Genomic DNA, 20262 nt, shown 5'->3' with positions numbered 1-20262 from the left:
CACCTAGCTTAGCACAAGCAAGCAGGTGCCGACCCTGAGTTTTCGCTGACACTTGATCTGGGCAGGGGGCAGCCAAGGAGCTCAGCACCCCCACTCTGGCCACACTCACCACCTCCTGACGAGTCTCCTCCCCCCACCCCAGGGAGAAGGGCCAGCTGCTCAGACAAGCCTTTATTGCCCAACCTGAAACCACCGGGCAGCCTCTCCCTCATTCCTGCTGTCCACAACCCCAGCAACCAAAAGGACAAAATGAGCTAGAACACAGAGGAATAAATTATTGCCAGATTTGCATGACTGGGAGACATCACACACCCACCCTCGGTGGGGCAAGGGACTCAGGAGGCATTCAGGGAGCTGGGCTGACTTTACCTAGGTGGGGGGCAAGGGCAGATCTACCAAGTACCGTTATTATGATGCCCGGAAGGCAGATGAGGAAACAGACTCCCCAAATGGAAGTAACTTGCTCAAGGTCTCACTCCCATCCCAAACTTCAGTTCCTGACCACCCCCAACCCCCTGCTGGCAGGAGGTAAGGCACAGGAGGGTTCTTGGAATCAAGGCAAAGTGGTAGGGGGTGGGGGAGCCGGTAGTATCTCTCTGGTTTGATCTCAGGGTGGGGGAGGGGTTGAGGGGGTAGAGGAAGCCAGGCCCCAGCTCGGAAGGAGCCAAAGGCAAGAGCGACTGCGGGAGCCAAAAGAGCTCCGCCGGAGAGGCCCGAACTCGATCCCGGGGAGACCAGTTCTCCGAGGCCTGAGGTCAGGAGGAGTCTCCCTGGGGCCGAGGTGGCCTGGCACGTGCCTTGGCTCTGATCTCTGCTGGGGCGTCTCCCCGTTACTCAGCGCCCTGGGTACCGGGCTGGAGCCACCCAAACGGTGGCTGACAGGATGAGGCCGCGGGAAAGGGATGCCCCAGGGGACGTGTCGGGCACAACTCCGCGGGAGAGGGCCACAGTCTGGAATCCCGGGCCCCAGGGAGGGATATGGAGGCGCGCGGTGGGGGGGGGGAGGGGGAGGTAGTCAGACACACGCACACAGCCGACACCCCATCCACACGGTCCACAGCACACGCGGACACACACACACACAAGCCCCGGATACACACATTCAAATACGCGAACACACACACATACACTCTCACACACACACGCCCAGAGACCCCCGCGACCGCACAGCAGTTAGAAGCACGGAGACACACGCTCACACACGTACACACACACACACACACCGCGGGCCCGGCCCGCGGGGAGGCCGCACAAAGTTGCGGAGTCGACCCGGGGAGTGTCCCGAGAGACCCCGGTGTCCGCGGCGCCTCCCGCGTGCCACGGGAGGGGGCGCCGTACCGCGGCCGAGGGCCAGGCCCTGCCCGCGCCGGGACGTCGCAGCCCCGCCCGGCCACAGCGGCCGCCGCGCGCCGCCCCCTCCACGGCCGGCCCGGTGCGGCCGCGGCCGAGCCCCAAAGGAGCGCCCGCCCGCCGGCCCCGGCGCGCCCCGCGGCCCCGGGCGACGGCCTCCAGCGCCCGGCCCTTCAGCGCCACCGGCCGGGGCGCCCCGCGGCCCCGGAGCCGCCTCGGAGCAGCCCGGCTGCCAGCGCCGCGCAGAACTTGCGAAACAACAAACAGCCCGACATGTCGGAGTCGGCGGCCGCGGGGCCCCCTTCCTCCCTCGCGAGCCTCAGGCCCGGCCCGACCCCGGGGCGAAGGGGGCGCAGCCGCGACAACTTGTTCGGGGCCCGCACGCCACACACGCGCGCGCGCGCACGCACACACACACACACACACACACACACATCCTGACACCGCCCCCTCGAGCGGCCCCGGGCCCCGGGCACACACTCGGCCACCGCCCAGGCGCGCACCACACTCGCAACATTCCTGGACACGCAGCCAGCACGCACGGACACACACACTCACATCCGCTCCAGACCCGCTCCTACACGCGCATTCCCGGCACACTTGGCATTCACTCGGACCCACGCAACCCCCGGTGGCGCACACCACCAACCCCAGACACTCCCACACGTACACATCGCGCACACAGTGCACGGACACACACGTTCCGGACCCGTTCCCACGCCTTCACACACGTACACGGACCTCACAAGCACACACACCACACACGCGTTCCCTGATCCACACGCGGGCAGGATCTACAGAGCACCCCCGGTCACACGCATAACACACACAACACATTCGTGGACATACGAGAGGCAGCACTCTCTGCCAAGGCACACGAAATGCAAACAAATGCAACACATTCGCAGATACAACTCCGGCCACACAACCAAACTCAGACACACACACACACAACCTACTTGGCCGCACAAACACTACACACTGGCAGGCACACAAGACACTCAGCGCACACCCAATGCCTCGATGCACACAACATTCACCCGAACACACTCGTAGACGCACAACACACACAGCACCTTCGCGTGCACACATAACTCACGGACACACAACATTCGCAGGCACACAAGACCCTGAGCAGCCGATCGCACATCCAACACTCAGACACACACAAGGAGCAGGCTCGGGAACGTTCGGTCACCCAACACTTACACTTTCTTGAGAGCTACGCCACGGGCCCCGGGGGCTCCGCGGGGCAAGCTTGGTCGGACGGACGAGCGCTTACCTGCCGGAGTCTCGGTCTCGGGCGCGCAGAGCTGGAAGGTGAGCGCCAGGACGAGAGCCTGGGCGCGGGCCATGGTGCCCCGCCGCTTGCCCGGGGGCCCGGCACGGGGTTGCCGCCGCCGGAGCCCGAGCCGAGCCCAGCCCGAGGCGAGCCGGAGCCGGAGCGAAGCGGCGCGGCGCGGAGCGGGACTGGCGCCGAGTCCAGAGCGGGAGCCCAAACAAGCGGGGCGCTGACGTCAGGCCCCGCCGCGGGTTCCGCGGTCTCGCGGCGCCCCCTGCTGGCAGCCGCGCGCGCAGCCGGTCAGGTCTCCCGCGGCCCGGACGCACCCCTCCCCCACGCCGGCGCCCCCTTTAGGAGGTCCGGAACGTGGAGGACCACCCCGCCTCTACACCCACAGCACCGACATTCTCAAGCCAGCACGCTCGCTGCCCACACTTTGCTCTGGCACAGCTCTCTCCGGGACAGAAACCTAAAGACACCCTGCCTCTCTGTCCCCTCCGAAGCTTGAATCCCCTCCTTACCTACACCCCTCCAAATGCACATTCACGCATACCTCCAAGGACAGGGTGCTCGTCACCGACCAAAAACAGGTGGTTGGGTCTTTGGAAACGTTGGCTTTTAAAGCTGTTCATAACATTCCTTTATTATCTTTTTAATGTCCATGGGATCTGTAGTGATGTCCCCTCTTTCATTTCTATTAGTAATTTATGTCCTCTCTCTTCTTAGCCTGATTAGAGGTTTATTGATTTATTGATCTTTTCAAAGAACCAACTTCTCTTTTGATCTCCTGTTTTCAAGGCAACTGATTTCTACTCTAATTTTTTTTTCTTCTGCTTCTTTTGGATTTAATTTGTTGGTTTTTTTTTTTCCTATTTCCTAAGGTGGAAGTTTAGGTGAATGATTTTAGATCCTTCTTCCTTTCTATAGATGCATTCAGTGCTATAAATTTCCCTGTAAGCACTGCTTTTGCTGCATCCCATAAATTTTTAGAAGTTGCGTTTTCAATTTCATCAAGTCTAAAATGTGTTGTTGTTGTTGTTTCTCGACATTTCTTCTTTGATCCATGTGTTATTTAATCTCCAAGTTGTTTGGATTTTTCAAGCTACCTTTCTGTTATCGATTTCTAGTTTAATTCCACCACACTCTGAGGGCGGACATTGTATGAATCCTAATCTTTTAAAAAGTTAAGATGTGTTTCATGGCCCAGATGTGGTCTATTTTGAATATCCCATGTGAGATTGAGAGGAATGTGTATTCTGCTGTTGTTGGATGGCATAGTCTATGGATGTCCATTATATCCACTTGATTGATGGTGTTGAGCTCAACTATGTCCTCACTGATTTTCTGCCTGCTGGTTCTGTCCATTTCTGATGGAGGGGTGTTGAAATCTCTAATTATGGAAGGGAATTCATCTATTTCCCCTTACAATGCTGGCTTTTAGAAAGTTTTTACTTTTCATGACACGAAGTCCACCTTCTCACTAATTCTCCTTGGTCCCAGTCTACCTCTGGCTACAAAGGTTAAGTATATTTGGGCCTCTACCCAGTATAGGCCCTGTACAATGACCACAAACTAGTTGTCCATTATTATGTAAGACCATGCACCTTCTATATGCCTTACCCACAGAGGGTCACTTAATTCTCCCCACTGTTGTTTATTATTCCCATTATATAGTTGAGGAAATTGAGTTACAGAGAGGTGACTTTTCCAAGGTTGTGCATTATTATGTAGTGGCACCGGGAACTGAATCAAGGCCATCTGGTTTAACTTGAATGGAGGCTGAGATCTGCCTCACATCTGGAGCAAATTAAGAACCACCAGGTAGTGATTTGTTTGTTCAACAATTCCTATAAGCCAAGGTGGAAATATAAAACAGACAAAAATTCCTACCCTCATAGAGCTTGCATTCCAGTAGGAAAACAAGAAAAATAAACAGCCAAACAAGCAAATGCTCTGGTACACGAGACAGTGATAAACTATTACTCCTGGTATGAGACAGAGATATGCCAGAGAAGTGGAGGGAAAAACAGTGGGGGTGGGGGGGTGTCTGACATGTAGTTGATGTTCAAAACATACTGACGCTCAAAAAATACTGAATGGATAAATGAATGGATAAACGAATGAATACAGACATGGTCTTTGCCCTCATGAAACTTACACTCTCAGAGAAAAGACCAACAGCAAAAATGCAAATAAATACGTAATTACAATCTGAGATGTGCACTCTAAAGAAAGTGGGAGGAATGTTGTGATAAATAATTAGGGGGGATCCTACTTGAGTTAAGGGGATCCGAGAGGGATTCCCTGGGGAAACAATGTAGTGATATTTGAGCGGGGACCTGAAGTAAGGGAAGAAGCCAGCAAGTCAGTAGGGGAGGAATAGCACAGCCAGAGGGGACAGCCTACAGGAGCTGGTGCGTTTGAGGAACAGCCAGGCCAGGGTGGCTGGAATGGAGTGGGGAGGGAAGGGGAGCCAGATGCAACTAGAGAGGCCAGCAGGATCTGCAGATCATGCAAGAAACTATGGGGCTTTGGATTAAATCCTAAGAGCAGTAAGAAGCTACTGGAGCATTAAATAGAAGAATAAAAGGTCCTGAGCTTGCTTGCTTTTTTTTTTTAAGTCTTCCAATGAGCCAAGTGGAGACAGAGGAACCCATAGGCAGATGGATCTAACTAGTGGGCAGTGACCCAGGCCAGAGCCTAGGAGTCCAAAGTCTATCTAGGCCCTACCTGTGCCCTGCCTCCACTGCAGGCTGGCTCCTCAATGAGTGTGGAACAAAGGAGGTTGTCTGGAGGAGGCAGGGCACAGGGCTTGTGCGCTCTTAGCCCTCTCTCTTTTGAGCCCTGATGAGCTCCATGCTGAGCTAGGGAAGGGGCCATGGAGAAAGGTGAGAGAATTAAGCAGAGAGAAAATCACAGGGAGAAAGACAGAAGCAAGAAAAAGGCAATGGAGAAGAAACAGAGAGATCCTGGAGAGGGGAGAGGCAGGAAAGTCCAGCCAGAGCAAGAAACTCAAGGAGAGAAATCCAGTGAATAGAAGAAACAACCAAGGATGATGCTATTTTCAGAGGACTCCTCATGACAGGAGTTTGCCATTGATTCCATTTTTTTTTTTTTTGTATGTGGACACTGAGGTTCAAAAAGTATAAGGCATTTGTCCAAAATCATCAAGCCAGGAAATAGTGGGCCCGGGACTCAAGCCTAGACTTAACCAATTCCACATCCATCTGCTCTTTGTGCAGGAGAAGAACGTAAAGCAGAGACTATCGTGGAGGGAGGAGGAGAGCACAAGCAACAGGTGGACAGATAAAAAGAGAACATTCTGCTTCACTTGAAAAAGATCACAGACTTCTAAAACCCACAAGTGGCCTGGAGTGACCTGCCCAAATCTAGGGGAAAAGGAGACAGCACCGCAGACAGGGCCAGGAGGTGAAGAAATTCAATGACTTTCAACTCATGGAATATTTATGACACCTACACTGGGCCAGGCCCCATATTGGGTGCTGGTGTCATGGAGATGCACCAGTCATGACCCCCTGTTGGCCAGAGGGGTAAGTGGACATGTAAATAAATAACCAACTGTGTCCTAAAGACCATAACACCAGTTCAGAGAAAACACAAAGGTAGCAGAGGTTGACGCAGCTTAGGGAGTTGGAAAACAACATCCAAGAAATGATATCTGACCCTGTGGTTTCCCAGGTCGGCAAGGCCAGGAAGAGCATTTCAGGCAGAAGAAGCAACCTGAATAAAGGCACAAGACATGGGATTGCTAGGAACAGTGGGTATCGGGTGCTCTTGGATCACTGGCTATGCACGGTCTTATAGCAAGAGATAAAAACAGTGTTGGACTCAGAGTGCAAAGGGTATTGAATACAGGGCCATGAAAACTGGACTTGAACCCCTCAATCAGTGGTTCTCCAACTATGCCCCTGGCGAAACCCAAGTGTTCCTCAAGCCAAGCTGAGGGGTTCTGCCACTGAATTAAAACTATAGTCATCTTTTTCCAATTTGCAAGAAGGTAACTTAATTACAATGAATAGAATTTTCTTTGTTTTAAGGTGCTTTTCCTCCATACACTTTTCTAAAGACTTTAGCACATGTCAGTTGTGCGAGAGAATGAGAGAGTTAGTGTAGAATCACAGTTTCATTTTGTTTTGGTTTTTTACAGTTTTTGGTTTAACATATCCATAGTTTGTGGTGTTCTACAAAGAACTGTGACTTCTGGATCTACCTAACTATTGAGGAGTCATAGAAGGACTTTAACCAAGGGAAAGACAAAGTCTGATCTTTCTGTTTAAAAAAAAATCATTCTGGGGTGCCTGGGTGGCTCAGTCGGTTGAGCGTCCGACTTGAGCTCAGGTCATGATCTCGCGGTTGGTGAGTTCGAGCCCTGCGTCGAGCTCTGTGCTGACAGCTCAGAGCCTGGAGCCTGTTTTAGATTCTGTGTCTCCCTCTCTCTCTGCCCCTCCCCCACTCATGCTCTGTCTCTCTCTCTCTCTCTCTCTCTGTCAAAAATAAATAAACATTAAAAAATTTTTTTAATTAAAAAATAAAAATAAATCATTCTGGAGGTGCCTGGCTGACTCAGTCAGTAGAGCATGCAACTCTTGATCTCAGGGTTGTAAGTTCAAGCCCCCCATTGGGTGTAGAGATTACTTGAAAATAAAATCATTTAAACAAATCATTCTGGAGGCCTGAGAAAGAAGGAAAGGGGAGGGGAAGAGAGGGGGGGAGGATATCAGTCAGGAAGAAGGCTATTTACAAAGTTCAAGTTAAAATTGATGTCCTGGACTGAAAGTGGGGGCTATTGGGTTGGAGAGGGGGACTAAGTCCAGCCTCCGAGAGGAAAACCTACTGTGATTCTCCAGACTTTCCAGCTAGGCTGCCCAGGGAAGTCACAGGAGCCAATTTGGTAGAGAAGATAATGTCAACAGCTCACTGTCACCTAGAGAGTCTTCAGCAGGAGTAAACCTCTGTGTCTCAATGAAAACAGAAGGTAAGCAAAACTGGGTAGTGTGTGTGTGTGTGTGCATGTACGTGCACATGAGCACTCCCATACAACTGTGGGACCAAGTCTTTCCCCCATCATGGGACATCTATTTTCTCTAATAATAAAAACAGATTTAAACATTTTTTAAGTACATAGTATGAGCCAGATCCTAGTCTGGGTGTCTTACCCAGCTAATTTTCACAATAACCTAATAACATTTTTCAAATGCTTTCATGTGCCAAGTATTGTGCTAAATGCTTCAAGTGAATAATATCTCACTTGATCTTCACAATAGCCTTGAAACTGATACTATTATTTCCTTCACTTTAAGGATAAGGAAATGAGTACACAGAGAGGCCAAGTGACTTGTCCCAAATCAAATGGCTGGAAAATGGCAAAGCCAAAACTCAAAGCCAGTTCTGCCAGAATCCAACCACCTGCAGCTTTCAACGCAGCACTTTGCTCTCTTCTCTTCCTCGGAGAAAAAGCTTTTGAGCTGGTAAGCTTTGGGTCAATAAAACCTAGAGAAAGGAGCTCTTCCTTATCCTTCAGAGCCCTGGCTCAGTGTCTGTCTAAGCCAGTTTCCTGGCCCACCTACATCAGAATATTCTCTGAAAGCTTGGAGGAATTGTAGATTCCTGGACTTGTCCCCAAAATTCTAATTCAGTAGGCTTGAGATAGGACCTTCGGGTGATTTTTGTGCACATTGAAGATTTTGAGTGGGACAGGCTCCAACACTGCCTCTTGCAAGAACCCTCATCCCCACCCTGGCTCCTTCCAGAGTACCTTTCTCCTTCAGACTCCAACAGTGCCCTCCTTCCTACTATTCCAACTTAGGTTTTAGTTATGTTCATGTCTCACCTCCACTACAAATATGATCTAGTGTCTTTACTGAGCTACATCTTCTTACAAGGCACTTCCATTGTCCCACTAAATCCCTTCTACACTGTGAGCATTTTGAGAGAGGGCCTCCTCTTTGTGATCCCTCCTTTCTATCTGAACACACTTAGCATTTTACAATGTGTTCTGCCGTTCACAACGTCATCCTCTTGTTTCATCCAATCCTCACTACAATCTTGAAGGAGGTATATTGTCCCCCACTGTACCCACGAGAAAAGAGACCGGGAGCTTTTGACACTAGCCCAAGGTGGCCAAGCTAAGAAGGCGGCAGGACTAGGAGTTGAACCTAAATCTTCTAGCTCCGAGCCCAATTCTCTTTCCTCCACACCAACTTACGTCTACCCTATTCAGTGGTAGGAAAGTAAACATTGCTTCGCTATGCTGTTACAAGGTAGCAAAAATAAATCGGATGATGCCTTAAAAGATCTGGCACAGCGAGCACACAATAAACGGTGGGGAGAAGCAAAAACTGAGGTCAGGGAAGGGTAAATGACTTTCCTCAAATCAAATACCAAATCGCAGACTGTGGACACAGCTTCAGGCTGGCATCAGACGCTGCTAGTTGGGAGAACAACTTTGACGGGCCCTGAGTCTCTGCGAATCTCTTCCGTACCTCCACCACGCATCCCACGCAAACCGTGCAGTTTCCCGGAGCGCCACCGCGCGGGCAGAGGAGGAAGGGGTCAGCCTTTTTAAAATATGAGCAAGGGGCGTGGTCACGCGGCGGGCCGGGGCGGGGCGCAGGCGCGCGGACGCAGGCAGATGACGTAGGCGCGCTGTTCGGCTCAGAGTTGACTGAGGGGCCATGTGGGGTTGCGGCGCGCTGTTGGGGGCGCGAACCAGATCACGGCTTTGGCGTGAGGTGCTCGTCGCTTGGGGCTGCCGCTGGTCTGCCGCCGCCCCCTACTCCGCATCTGCCGAGCCCTCCCGGGTCCGGGCGCTGGTCTATGGGCACCACGGGGACCCAGCCAAGGTCGTCGAGTAAGAGACGGCGCCGAAACGGGGCAAGGGGACAGGGGCTCCTGGAGGGGGTTAAGACGCGCCGTGGAGAGGGGGGACTGAGAAAGGAGGGACCGGGTCTGAGGAAGAAGGCAGAGAATAACGGGACCCAAACCGAAGCCCGGGGCGCGATGGGTAGCTCGGAAAGTCGATGCGTCCAGGTAATTGAAGGCCAGAGAGGCACCATTGATTATGACGGCGATAGTGGCTAACTTTTTTTTTTTTTTGAGGTGCAGTTGACATACAGTATTAGATTAGATTTAGGTGTACAACGTAATGATTCGATATTTGTATGTATTACGAAACGATTGCCCATTAAATCCAGTTAACATGTCACCTTACATAGAGACAGATTTTTTTTTCCTTGTGATGAGAACTTTCAAGATCTAGTCTCTTAGCACCTGTCAAACATGCAGTATTACTAACCGCGTTGGCAAGCTATACATCACATCCCCATGATTTATTTTATAACAGGAAGTTGGTACCTTTTGACTCCGTTCACCCATTTGGCTCCTACACACCACACACACGCACGCACGCACACACACACACATCCCTGAGCACCAGTCTGTTCTCCGTTCACCCATTTGGCTCCTACACACCACACACACACACGCACACACACACACACACACACCCCTGAGCACCAGTCTGTTCTCCGTGTCTATGAGGTTGGTGTTCGTTTGTTTAGATTCCACATGGAAGTGAGATCATACAGTAATGGTCTTTCTCTGTCTTATTTCATTTAGCATAATGCCCCCAGCATCCATCCATGTTGTGTCATGTGGCAAGATTTCATTCTTTTTTATGGCTAAATAGTATTCCATTATTTTGTATATCTAGTATGTCACATTATTATATAGCTATTAGCCCACTACTTTATGTGTGTGTGTGTGTGTGTATATATATATATATGTATATATATATGTGTGTGTGTATATATATATATATGTGTGTATATATATATGTGTTTATATATATATATATATATATATATATATAGGCCATTACATTTTCTTTATCCCTCAATAACTTTTACTGATTGAGTATTATGTGTCAAGCACAAAATGGATGTGTCCACACGGATGCTCTCATTTAGTCATCACTTTTGGGGTAGGTACTTGATTTAGTTCCATTTGCCAGTGAGAAAACTGAGGTGTAAGAAAGGTAAAAATCACTTGCCCAAGGTCACACAGCCAGTAAGTGGCAGAGTTGAAATTTAAACCCATGTCTTACTGACTGATTTACCTGAGTTCCTAGGCTCTTATTTTTTTTGGAGAGTATTTTTTGGATGCTTTTATGTCCATTCTAATCTTCCACTTCCCAAAAGGTAGGTGAGAGACATCATTTTCAGTTTACAGAAGGCAGGGGACTTGTCCAAACTGAAATAGCTAATAAGGATTGAAACAGGGACAGGAACCCACAGCTTCTGACTCCTATCTCGTGTGATTTCCTCTCTGTTGCACTATGCATATGCCTTTAGCCAGTTAAAAAGAGCTCCTGTTTTGGAGCCTTACAGACCCTAAGGTCAAATATAGACTCCACCTCTTATTAGCTGTTTGATCTTAGACGAATCACCCAGCCCCTCCGAGCCCTCGCTACTTTTATGATTATGTTCTCCTAAACTTTTGTTGCCTCTTAATCCATGATTTTTGCATGTGGCTGATAAAAACAGCATGTGACTTGTCAACCACTGTAAATATGCCCATAAGTGACTATACCATCCAAAAGGGCTGGTGGGGTCACTGTAGGGGAGCTAAGAGAAAAGCACTGGTCTGGGAATCAGACCTGGAGTCCAATCCTTACCCCATCCTGTGTGTTTGGGCAGGTTACTGAAGTTCTGTGAGCCTCAGTTTCATCCTCTTGAAAAGTGGAGACAATACAGGCAGAGCTACGTAGCTGAGGTCAAGCTAATGCTGCCCACCAAAAGGCGCCCGCACACTTTCCTAAGGCCCCTTGTTTACAGCTCTCTGAGTCCCAGCACATGGTGTGATTGTTTTCCAAAGAGTAGGCAAACACGGAATTATTATTATTGTGGTTAAAATACAAGCTAGAGTGCTCACTTCAGCACGTATGCTACCAACAGAACGACACAGAGAAGATTAGCATGGTCCCTGCTCAAGGGTGACATATGCAAATTCATGAAGCATTCCAAATTTTTACTCAAAAAAAAAAAAAAAAATCCAAGCCAGATGTTTTGACAACTGGAGGAGATAAGCCTCAGTTAAATTCAAGGTCATGCACTCAGCCTAGCCACATCCACCATTAGAATATTGAGGAGACACCTCAGTCAGTAAACTTCAACTTGTATGTTGATCACAAGTAATGATCACCGTGTCAGGAAGACTTGTCCCTGGGGACTGTGCTGTAATGAGTTGGTAAAGCTCTGATGAACATTAGTTTTCCAGGAATGCACCCCAAATGGGAGTGATGTGCCTCTCGCACAGGCTTGTAATTTCTGTTGTCTGGTACACGAGCTGCCACAAAACAAGTGCTCCAAAAACGTTAGTTAATTATGAATCTAATTTCTGTAAGAAATGTAATTTTTTGTTGTTGTATTTCAGTGTTTATTTCTAAGAGAAAGTACACGCAAGAGAGAGCAAGGGAGGGGCCAGAGTATCTGAAGCAGGCTCTATGCTGACAGCAGAGAGCCTGACGTGGGGTTGAAACCCACAAACCGTGAGATCATGAGCTGAGCTGAAGTCAGACGCTTAACCAACTGAGCCACCCAGGCACCCCAAGAAGTGTATTTTTGTAGAGTTCTGTGGTGATGAGGATGAGACCCTTTGGAAAGGCCTGGGAAAATTAGGCAGCTGGGTGCAGTTGCCTCCTGATTGAGTCCCTCCTCTTAGAGAGCCAGCGAACTGGAACAGACTGGTCTGGTGGCAGCTGCCACTTAGGGAAGAAAGAGCTCTCTTGTCTCCTTGTGTGGAACCCTAATAACTTCCCAGAAGTTCAAAACGAGATAGTTTGATGAAGCGTTACTCGGCCTTGGCTTCACACCTCGCTCCCCCGTGGCACTTTGAGTCCATATTCCCAGGAGCCTACCCTGAGGTATTTAGTGGGTCTAGGATGGCACTGAACATCTGTGTTTTTTAAAGCTCCCCAAGTGATCCTGATACCGGCCAGGGTTGAGAACCATTGCCCTTGTGGATACAGGCTCTTGGGCAGTAATTCTCCATCTGCCCCAGAAAAGCGGCTTTCCCTTCTGACCCAGATTCGGGCAACTTGACTTGTTCGTGTATGGACTGAGGCCAGAGGCTGGGATTCTCTTCTTTGTAGCCATGTCTTCGGAGGTTTAAGGTAACCACCCTGTCACAGAAAGAATCAGGTGTCCTTTAAATATTCCGCTGACTGGGTGTGTGGGTCAGGTTACACCAGGCAGGGTCATGGAACCACCCAGAGTCCAGGCAGAGTGTTCCCCAAACTGGCGTAGTTTGTGATGCTTGATAATGCTTGCACCGTGAGCCAGAGCTCTGGGAGCAACAGGGAGGGAATGAAGAGCAGGCTTCTTGGGTCGGAGGGGTTGCAGAATTCCTCAGAATGAGACCTGCAGGGATCTCTGAATCTAAATGCGCTTTTCATTCCTGTTGGCCCCCAGACATTCCATGTGGTCTCTCTACTAAACCTTGTTCCTCTGTCTCCTAGAGGTTTTTTTCCTCTCCCCCAGAATGGCCTCCCCTAAATAAGCACTTGGGCCTTTTTCATTGGGAGGATCAAATGATGTAAAGTAAGACCGCAGGAGAAAATGACAAACTTGGGAGAATTACAGACTCTAGAAATTTCAGAGGTCCCCCACGGCCATCGCCCCTTGTGCAGAGTTCTGGATTCTCTATCGATAGTTCCCGGAACCTCCAATGTCCTCTTTCCTTTTGGTCCTGAAAGTCCCCTTTCAGAGCTTTGCCGTTCTCTGGGTCTCATGTTAAAAACATCTTTCATTTACTGTGTACCTACTATGTGGCAGGTATTGGGCTAAGTTCTCCACATATATTATGGAAATAAAAAGTCACAAAAATCCAGTTTGGTCATTATTATCCCCATTTTACAGATAAGGGAACTGAGCTCAAGAAGCATAAAAGTCACATGCCCAAGATCACACAACTAGGATTTCCCTTCTTTAATAAGAGTCCTTGATATAGGACCTGAAAAAACAATGACAGTCATCTCCAACGTTTTTTGAGAATGAGATATAAAACTGGGGAAAAGATAGGTCAGAAGAGAAGATGAAGTTACTCGGGTGACCCCAAGTCTCCACCCTTCATAGGAAGGGCAGCCCCAACCTAGGGAAGATGGTAGGAACGTTATTCTCTGTCTGCTCTCCTTTTGAAGATCCTGAAGTGTTCATAAAAATAGCATCCTGGTTGGCACAGCTTTCTCCCCTGCCTGTTGCTAGCACAAAATCAAATGTAGCTGTGAAACCTGGACAAACCCATTCAGTGTTAGCCATATGGGATTTGGGGAAGCAGGTGGTGACGACCCAGTCTGTATGGGTGGTGAGTTCTCATGGTAGGACACTGTTTACCCTCGGATTTCTTTTTACAATTGATGTCAGTGTGTGCAACCAAATGTCTATGCAGGTGACTTGGTTTTTAAACCAGAATTACACTACTTTGAAAAAAGATTCGCACTTTTGGTTTGGCATTCTATTGAGAACCAGGATTTTATTTGTCTGTCTCCTGGAGACTTTTACTGCGGTCATGAATGAAGGAGGAGGGAATCGAACTCATTGATGTAGTAAGTTAGGCAGGAGTTATTCTCTGAGGGCCTGCTACCTGTGCGGCAGGACTGGGGATGCAAAGACGAATAATCTGTGGTCTTTGCCCTTAAGGAAGTCACGCTCTAGTCCAGGAGATGGGTGACCATAGGCCAGTGCAGCAATGCTATATCAGGTTATGTGTAGACTGCTGTGGACACCCAGAAGAGAGGTACCTGGCCCCCTCAGAATAGTCAGAGAATGCTTTCTCTAAGGACACGGAGTCTAGGTTGAGTGCCCCCAGAAGATCGGGTGGGCAGTATATGAGGAAAAGTGTAGAAATGTTCCAAACAGAGGACCCTGCATGTGTAAAAGCCCAGAGGGAAGAGAAAACCTGTTGTGTCTGACTGACGAATATTTATGGAGCGCCTGCCGTGCACTCAGTATGTGGTCCTCGAGGGAGGTGTCTGCTGCCCCAGGCTCAGAGGGGACTAGCTTGAGATCACAGGACTCAAACGCAAGCTGGATTCCACATCCTAAAGCGCTTGTACGTTGCCTTCCTTCTGGACTTCACCCTAGGCTGGAGTTGGGGACCAAAACCCTGAGGGTGGAACCTGGCGGGCAGAGCTCTGAGGTACTGCACAGCAGGTAGGAGATCCCCCTGTGTCCAAAGTGTGGGAGGAAAGCTACCCCCCCCACCAGCGCAACCCCAAGTTATTACGGTTGTCTGGCCCTCCCAGCGGCGGCTGCAGCTCTCTGGGGTGGTTCCAGGCCTCTCCCACTCTGGATGGGGTGGGAAGGATCAGCATTTTAGAGAAGGGAAAGCAAAGATGCCATGAGGTTTATCTGTGGCTCAGGATGTGTTGTTGGGGACCCACCCACAAGGGCACTGGCCTGGGTTCTAGTCCCCACTCCGCCACTCATGGTTAGGGTGAGGAAATCATTCCAGTCTCCTTTTTTTTTTTTTTTTCAGTTATTCTTTGATAAAATAAAGGGGTTGACCAAGGGCAGCCGTGGTAAAGACGGGCATGCATGCGGTCTCTTCCTCCCCCCACACCTTCTATGCCAGTGACAAACCTTCACAGCTCCGTTTTTCGTATACCTCGGAACGTATACACCTCTTTACCCTGTTCTCCCCAAACAACACTTTTTTCTTCTAAGACAAGGGGAGGCCTTAACATCCTTCTCGACATAATACTGTAGCCTCGGAAATGGTTATGAGACCGAATCCTCTTTGTCCAGCTCGGACAACTCTGTGAAACCGGTGGACGTTGGACTGCCTGCTCCCCAGTGGTTGTTCTAGCAGACTCCAGGGAGCAGTGCTGTGGCTGGAAATCGGGGGTCCTAGGTACAAAATTTCACCAAGGCCCTGTTTGCTTTTGATTGGTATCGTAATCAGCAGCCCTCCAGGCAGGGGCTGCATGGTCATTGTTGTTCCTGTCAGAGAGACCAAAGCAGCTGCAGACAGGGACCCGGTCCCCTGCTGTGGCCCAGTCTTATTCTCTGGATCGATAAGCTAAGCAACAGACTCTAGCTCCCTTCAAGCAAGTTTCCTGATGTCAGCAGCTGTAGAACATTCTAGGGCTTACCAGCTTACTGGTAATCTTAGTTGAGAGAAAGTAGGGGACTGAGAAAGTAGTGAGAGGGTTTCTTTGCCAACTCTGGGTAGAAACTTCCAGAATTTCCCCCCCAAGTCTCTAATGCCTTTCTATTCAAAATGACTGTCCTGAAGTGCAAGTGGTCCTGAATGGTGGGAGGGCAAGATGACTTTGAGGCAGGGAAGCCAGAAGAGGCACAGGGAGCAAGCGGGCGTGCCTAGCACACCGACGAAGTGTGCAAGCTAGGCTCAGGAAAAGGAGCTTTCCCTGAGAGCCCAGGACTCCTATATAGAACCCACCAATGGAGGCCGCCAACCACCCCTGCTGCGGGGCGAGCCAAAGAACTTCATTCTTCCACAATCCCCAGTGTGTCTTATTAATTATTAATCAAATCTCTGAGCAATGTACCCAGCACAGCATTTCAGCAGATCACATGGGGATTGCAGACAGACTGGAGAGAGCCACATAAGATGTGGGTAACCTTTACCCAGTGCCACATTCTTAGCTCTCTGCAGTGAGCACATGAGAAAGTCTCTGGCCCGTGACAGTCTCTCCCTGCCTGTTCTTCCTGCTCAAAATGATATTGACCAGTTTGAGGTGACTGAGTGGAAGATGTGCAAATGGTTGCTAATTACATGCGGAAGGTGGGAAAGATATATTCGCCGAGCTGGCCAGTGCCTGCCTTACACAGCAAATATAAGTGAGCCGGTCCCCAGAGTACTGGCCTCTTTTTCCCCCATCTCAAAAGGCTCTTTCTTTTGCCTGCTTTTGTCTCCCTTGTAGTTCATATGGCATCACAGGTGTACAGCCGGGGCCTCAAAGGAGCCATTGTGACCTTATCCAGTCTGGGATCTGTTGAGTGAAGACAGTGGCATCCCTCCGAGTTGCATGGCGCCATGACACTCACGGGGGAAGGCCGTGAACGCTCCTGGGGAAGTGACTTGAGATCTAGCCAGGCTGTGTTTGGGTGCCTCCTTTGCACTCTACAACACAGCCACTGGTTCCTCTGGCGAGTTAAAAAAAAAAAAAAGAAAGAAAGAAAGAAAGAAAAAGAAAACAAGGAAGAAATTGCTATCATGACACCAGAGGTCCAACTCCTGGAATCCAGACTTGGCCCCCGTTTTCCTTCCTGTCTCGGCAGAATGGTATCCTTGACGACGACGCTAGGACTGTGTGCAGGGACGGCAGTGTCTGTGGTGCTAATGGCATTCCATGGGGCAGGCAGGGGCCCGTCTCCCTGGTGAGATGCAGCTGACCCACACACCTCCTGCCGGGCTGGCAGTACAGCCCCTCCCTCAGCCACCTGGGCTCGCAGCTTCAACTCTGCAGCCCCTAGACCCTCATCCCTGCCCCGCTCTCCTTCCCTCCCGCTTCTGTGACTTTCAGCCAGCACAGAACGGCGAGGCTACCCAGAAGACAGAGAAGTGGGAGCGGGTTGTAGCCCCGTGCGGCACTTCTCAAACTGCTGTCTGGGGCAGGCAGTTACTCGGTGTGCTGTGAAAACAGTGTCCCCAGCTGAGTTACCTCTGGAGGCTCTGGATGACACAAAGTCCCCTGGGTTTTTTCCCTGGGTGACTTCTCCCAGCCTTTGTGACGCTGGGGCACCGTCTGAGTCCTATAAAGGGCGTTTACTGGGCAGCATTTCTCAGACATATCCTACACCCCGGGAGTGCCTAATACTGTCTCTCAGGATGGAAATTCCACACAGTGTAAAGGATGCTGGCTTAGTGTTCAGCGGTCTGAGCTTCGGAGTCAACCTTTAGGGCAATTTTTGCCACTTAATCAGAGTTTTACCTTAGACAAGTTCCTTCCTCTGAGCTTCAGTTTCCTGTTCGTGAATTGGGGAGATAACACCCTCCTGATAGGTGTTTTGAAGACTAACCAGCCTCACGTGTATAAAATGCTAAGCACAACGCCCGGAGCTTAGGAAACTGTCAGCATTAGTTTCTCTTCATTGTTCAGCCAGATCGCCCAGAGCAAGATGATCTGCCTGCCTCGACTCCCACTACATCCAGCTGACTCACAGCTCTGTACGTCTAGCCTGGAGTGCCCTCTCCCCATACCACGCGGCTTCAAGCTCCAAATATAACACCTCCCTCCCCACTCCAAACCACTCTCCCTTCCTCTCTGTGTCAATATCCAGTTGTCCACGCCAGAAGCCCAGGAGCCATCAGAGATTTCCCACTCCGTGTGGAGGGAGTGACATCAATACCACTTCTTATTTAAGAGATCCCAGGTTATCAAATCCTCTCCATTCCCCTGGCTCCTGTCCAGATTGCACCTACTGCCTGGCCAACTATCAAGTCAGATTCTTTGCCATTCCTTTCTTTTGCAAGAAAGGAAAGTAAAGTGTGGTAAGGAAAGTAAGTGAGTAAACTCTCACTTATCCTTCAAACCCCAACTAAGGTACCATTTCTTCCAAAGCCCAGTGGCTAACCCTGCATTTCCTCCCTCCGGGCGCAGTCTGAGATTAGGACCGCAAGCCTGCCTCTGGGGTGCCTGCCTCTGGGGGTGCCTCTCGCAGTGACTCCACGTGTGAGAGTCCCCGTGCCATCAAGCTCCCAGGCAGGAGAATTTTTTTTTTTTTTTTTTTATCCTTAAGCCCCTTGGCTCAGTACCTGACACTAAGTAGGACTGTCAGTAAAATATTTGCTGAGTTAAATTTACTTGAGTTTTCCAAAAAGTCGCCGTCTTTCAGTGATTCAGTGATTCTCTTCAGAGGGATAGCCAACTAATTGTTTCAGAGGCTTCCTTGGATATTCCTGCCACTGCTAACAGCTGCCATCTCTTCAGCATCTACTGTGTATCAGGTACTCTAGCAAATTATTTACATTAACTCATTTACTCCTACGAGCTAGTTTCTAAGTGTTCTCCCCATTTCACAGATGAGTATTTTGAGGTTATCTAGCTGGTAAATGACCAAGGCAGGATTCAAACCCAGGACTGCCTGTTCACTTCAAACCCATGCTCCTCCCTTCATCTGTGAACTGAGATCCACCTGTATTCCCATCTCAACCATGGCCATCTAGATTTTTAAAGTACGATTTACTGCAAACCTCACCTGCACTTTCCTGTGAAGAAGAGAGCCATGGGTTTTTGCTTAGACCAAACTCTCTGAGGGACAATCTCCATTCTCATTTGTACCCATCCTTCAGGGTTATTTTCCTAAATAGCCCAGAACCAGGAAGAGCAACTATAAGCCTCAGTAGCTAAATCCCTGTGCCTTGAGCCTCTCCCCTGATTCCCCAAAAATGGCTGACACCTTTATGTCACATTTTCTCAATAGGGAGGAAAGTCGCGTAATTTCATTAGGAAGCATTCTTGAGCACTGCTTTGGTCCCAGGCACTGTGCTAAACACGGAGGTAAGACTAAGAATTCTCTGCTGTCTGGGAGCTCACAGCCAAGTGGGGAGACAACAGACATGCACATTCTGGCTGTAAAACTAAGGGATAGGTAAAAAGAGTCCTGAACCAAGTCCGAAAGACCTGGATCCAAATCCAAATTGGAATCTACAACGACAAAGTCAGCTGACAGTTCTGTTTTGATTTCTGTTGTTTTACAACTCATTTGGAGGGAAGACCTCATCTTGTGTGAAGTTTTTACATTTATTTTATATATTCATATATATGTGTTTATTCATCCCGCTTAGCGTGAATATTCATACATTTTGCTGCAGAAACAGTGTTTCTGATCACAGAGTGCTGCCTCAACCCCCACAGGGGTTGTAGATAATAACATGGTTCTGAACTCTGGCATACATACATCTCCCCCACGTAGTTTGGGGAAAGAAATGTGAATGTAGGCCTGTTGTGATGAATTGAAAAGAAATATATGGAGAGACTTGATAAACTAAAAAGCAATAAACTCATGTAAGATGGTCTTAAAATGGTGTAACCCCTTCTGTGTAATGAAAACACTGAGGATGGAGCAAGTGATTTTTTTCAGGACCAAGAAGAGGGTCAAAAGAAGTCTTAAAGGGTGAATTGAACTTCCTGCTCTGTGGAGAAGCAGTGGAAAAGAAATTCTGGGCTGAGGGAAGAGCATGTAAAAAATGGGCAGAAAAAAATGTCTTTAAGTAGCTTGAGTAGATGGACTTTGTTGGCGTACAGAAAAACTCTGATTTCTGCAAAACGTACGAGAGAAGCAGTACAGATAATATAGAGAGGCAGCCAATCTGCAATCCATTTGCTCTGGGCGGGATTTTTCTCAGAATGCAGGCTTACACATCTGTTCTCTGTGTTCGTAGAGAAGCATCACTGTCCGGCTGATGGTCCCTGTTCTGCCTGCTGCTAACCCCTCCCCATCTCCCCAGGCAGGTCCAGCAAGGACCAGGCCTCTACACCATGCTGCCCTCTGCTTGGTCTGCTTAGCCCCTTACCATCTGGCTTCTCTAGCATCAGACCACTAGGTTCAAATCAGATCAGCCCCTTACTTACTACTTTTGGTGGC

The 20262-nt window shown here is 49.4% G+C and overlaps 2 protein-coding genes and 1 non-coding gene across 11 annotated transcripts in view; 2 read left to right on the top strand and 1 right to left on the bottom strand.

Moving 5' to 3' along the window:
- The window catches only part of PTPRU (protein tyrosine phosphatase receptor type U), a 79762-nt gene extending 76911 nt beyond the window's left edge, over positions 1-2851 (bottom strand). For 4 of the 6 annotated variants that reach the window (XM_053210256.1, XM_053210257.1, XM_027059863.2 and 1 more), the window contains exon 1: positions 2633-2847. In XM_053210256.1, the coding sequence (XP_053066231.1) occupies positions 2633-2705 (73 nt within the window). In that variant the 5' untranslated portion in view covers positions 2706-2847. Of the gene's footprint in view, positions 1-2632 lie in introns of all 6 variants that reach the window. The other 2 variants (XM_053210275.1, XM_027059864.2) reach the window with 2 other exon arrangements.
- A 6426-nt stretch (positions 2852-9277) lies between these two features.
- The window catches only part of MECR (mitochondrial trans-2-enoyl-CoA reductase), a 32990-nt gene continuing 22005 nt past the window's right edge, over positions 9278-20262 (top strand). Inside the window, exon 1 of one of the 4 annotated variants that reach the window (XM_015066998.3) lies at positions 9278-9503. In XM_015066998.3, the coding sequence (XP_014922484.2) occupies positions 9328-9503 (176 nt within the window). In that variant the 5' untranslated portion in view covers positions 9278-9327. Of the gene's footprint in view, positions 9504-9574; positions 9683-18337; positions 18623-20262 lie in introns of those variants that run through there. The other 3 variants (XM_015066997.3, XM_053210247.1, XM_015067000.3) reach the window with 3 other exon arrangements.
- Positions 11577-11682, top strand: LOC113599637 (U6 spliceosomal RNA). The gene has a single exon (XR_003420556.1). It is a non-coding gene; the product is annotated as a U6 spliceosomal RNA (small nuclear RNA).

Source organism: Acinonyx jubatus, chromosome C1, assembly GCF_027475565.1.
Source record: "Acinonyx jubatus isolate Ajub_Pintada_27869175 chromosome C1, VMU_Ajub_asm_v1.0, whole genome shotgun sequence".
Taxonomy (NCBI): Eukaryota; Metazoa; Chordata; class Mammalia; order Carnivora; family Felidae; genus Acinonyx; species Acinonyx jubatus.
This window is presented reverse-complemented; position numbering and strand designations above follow the sequence as displayed.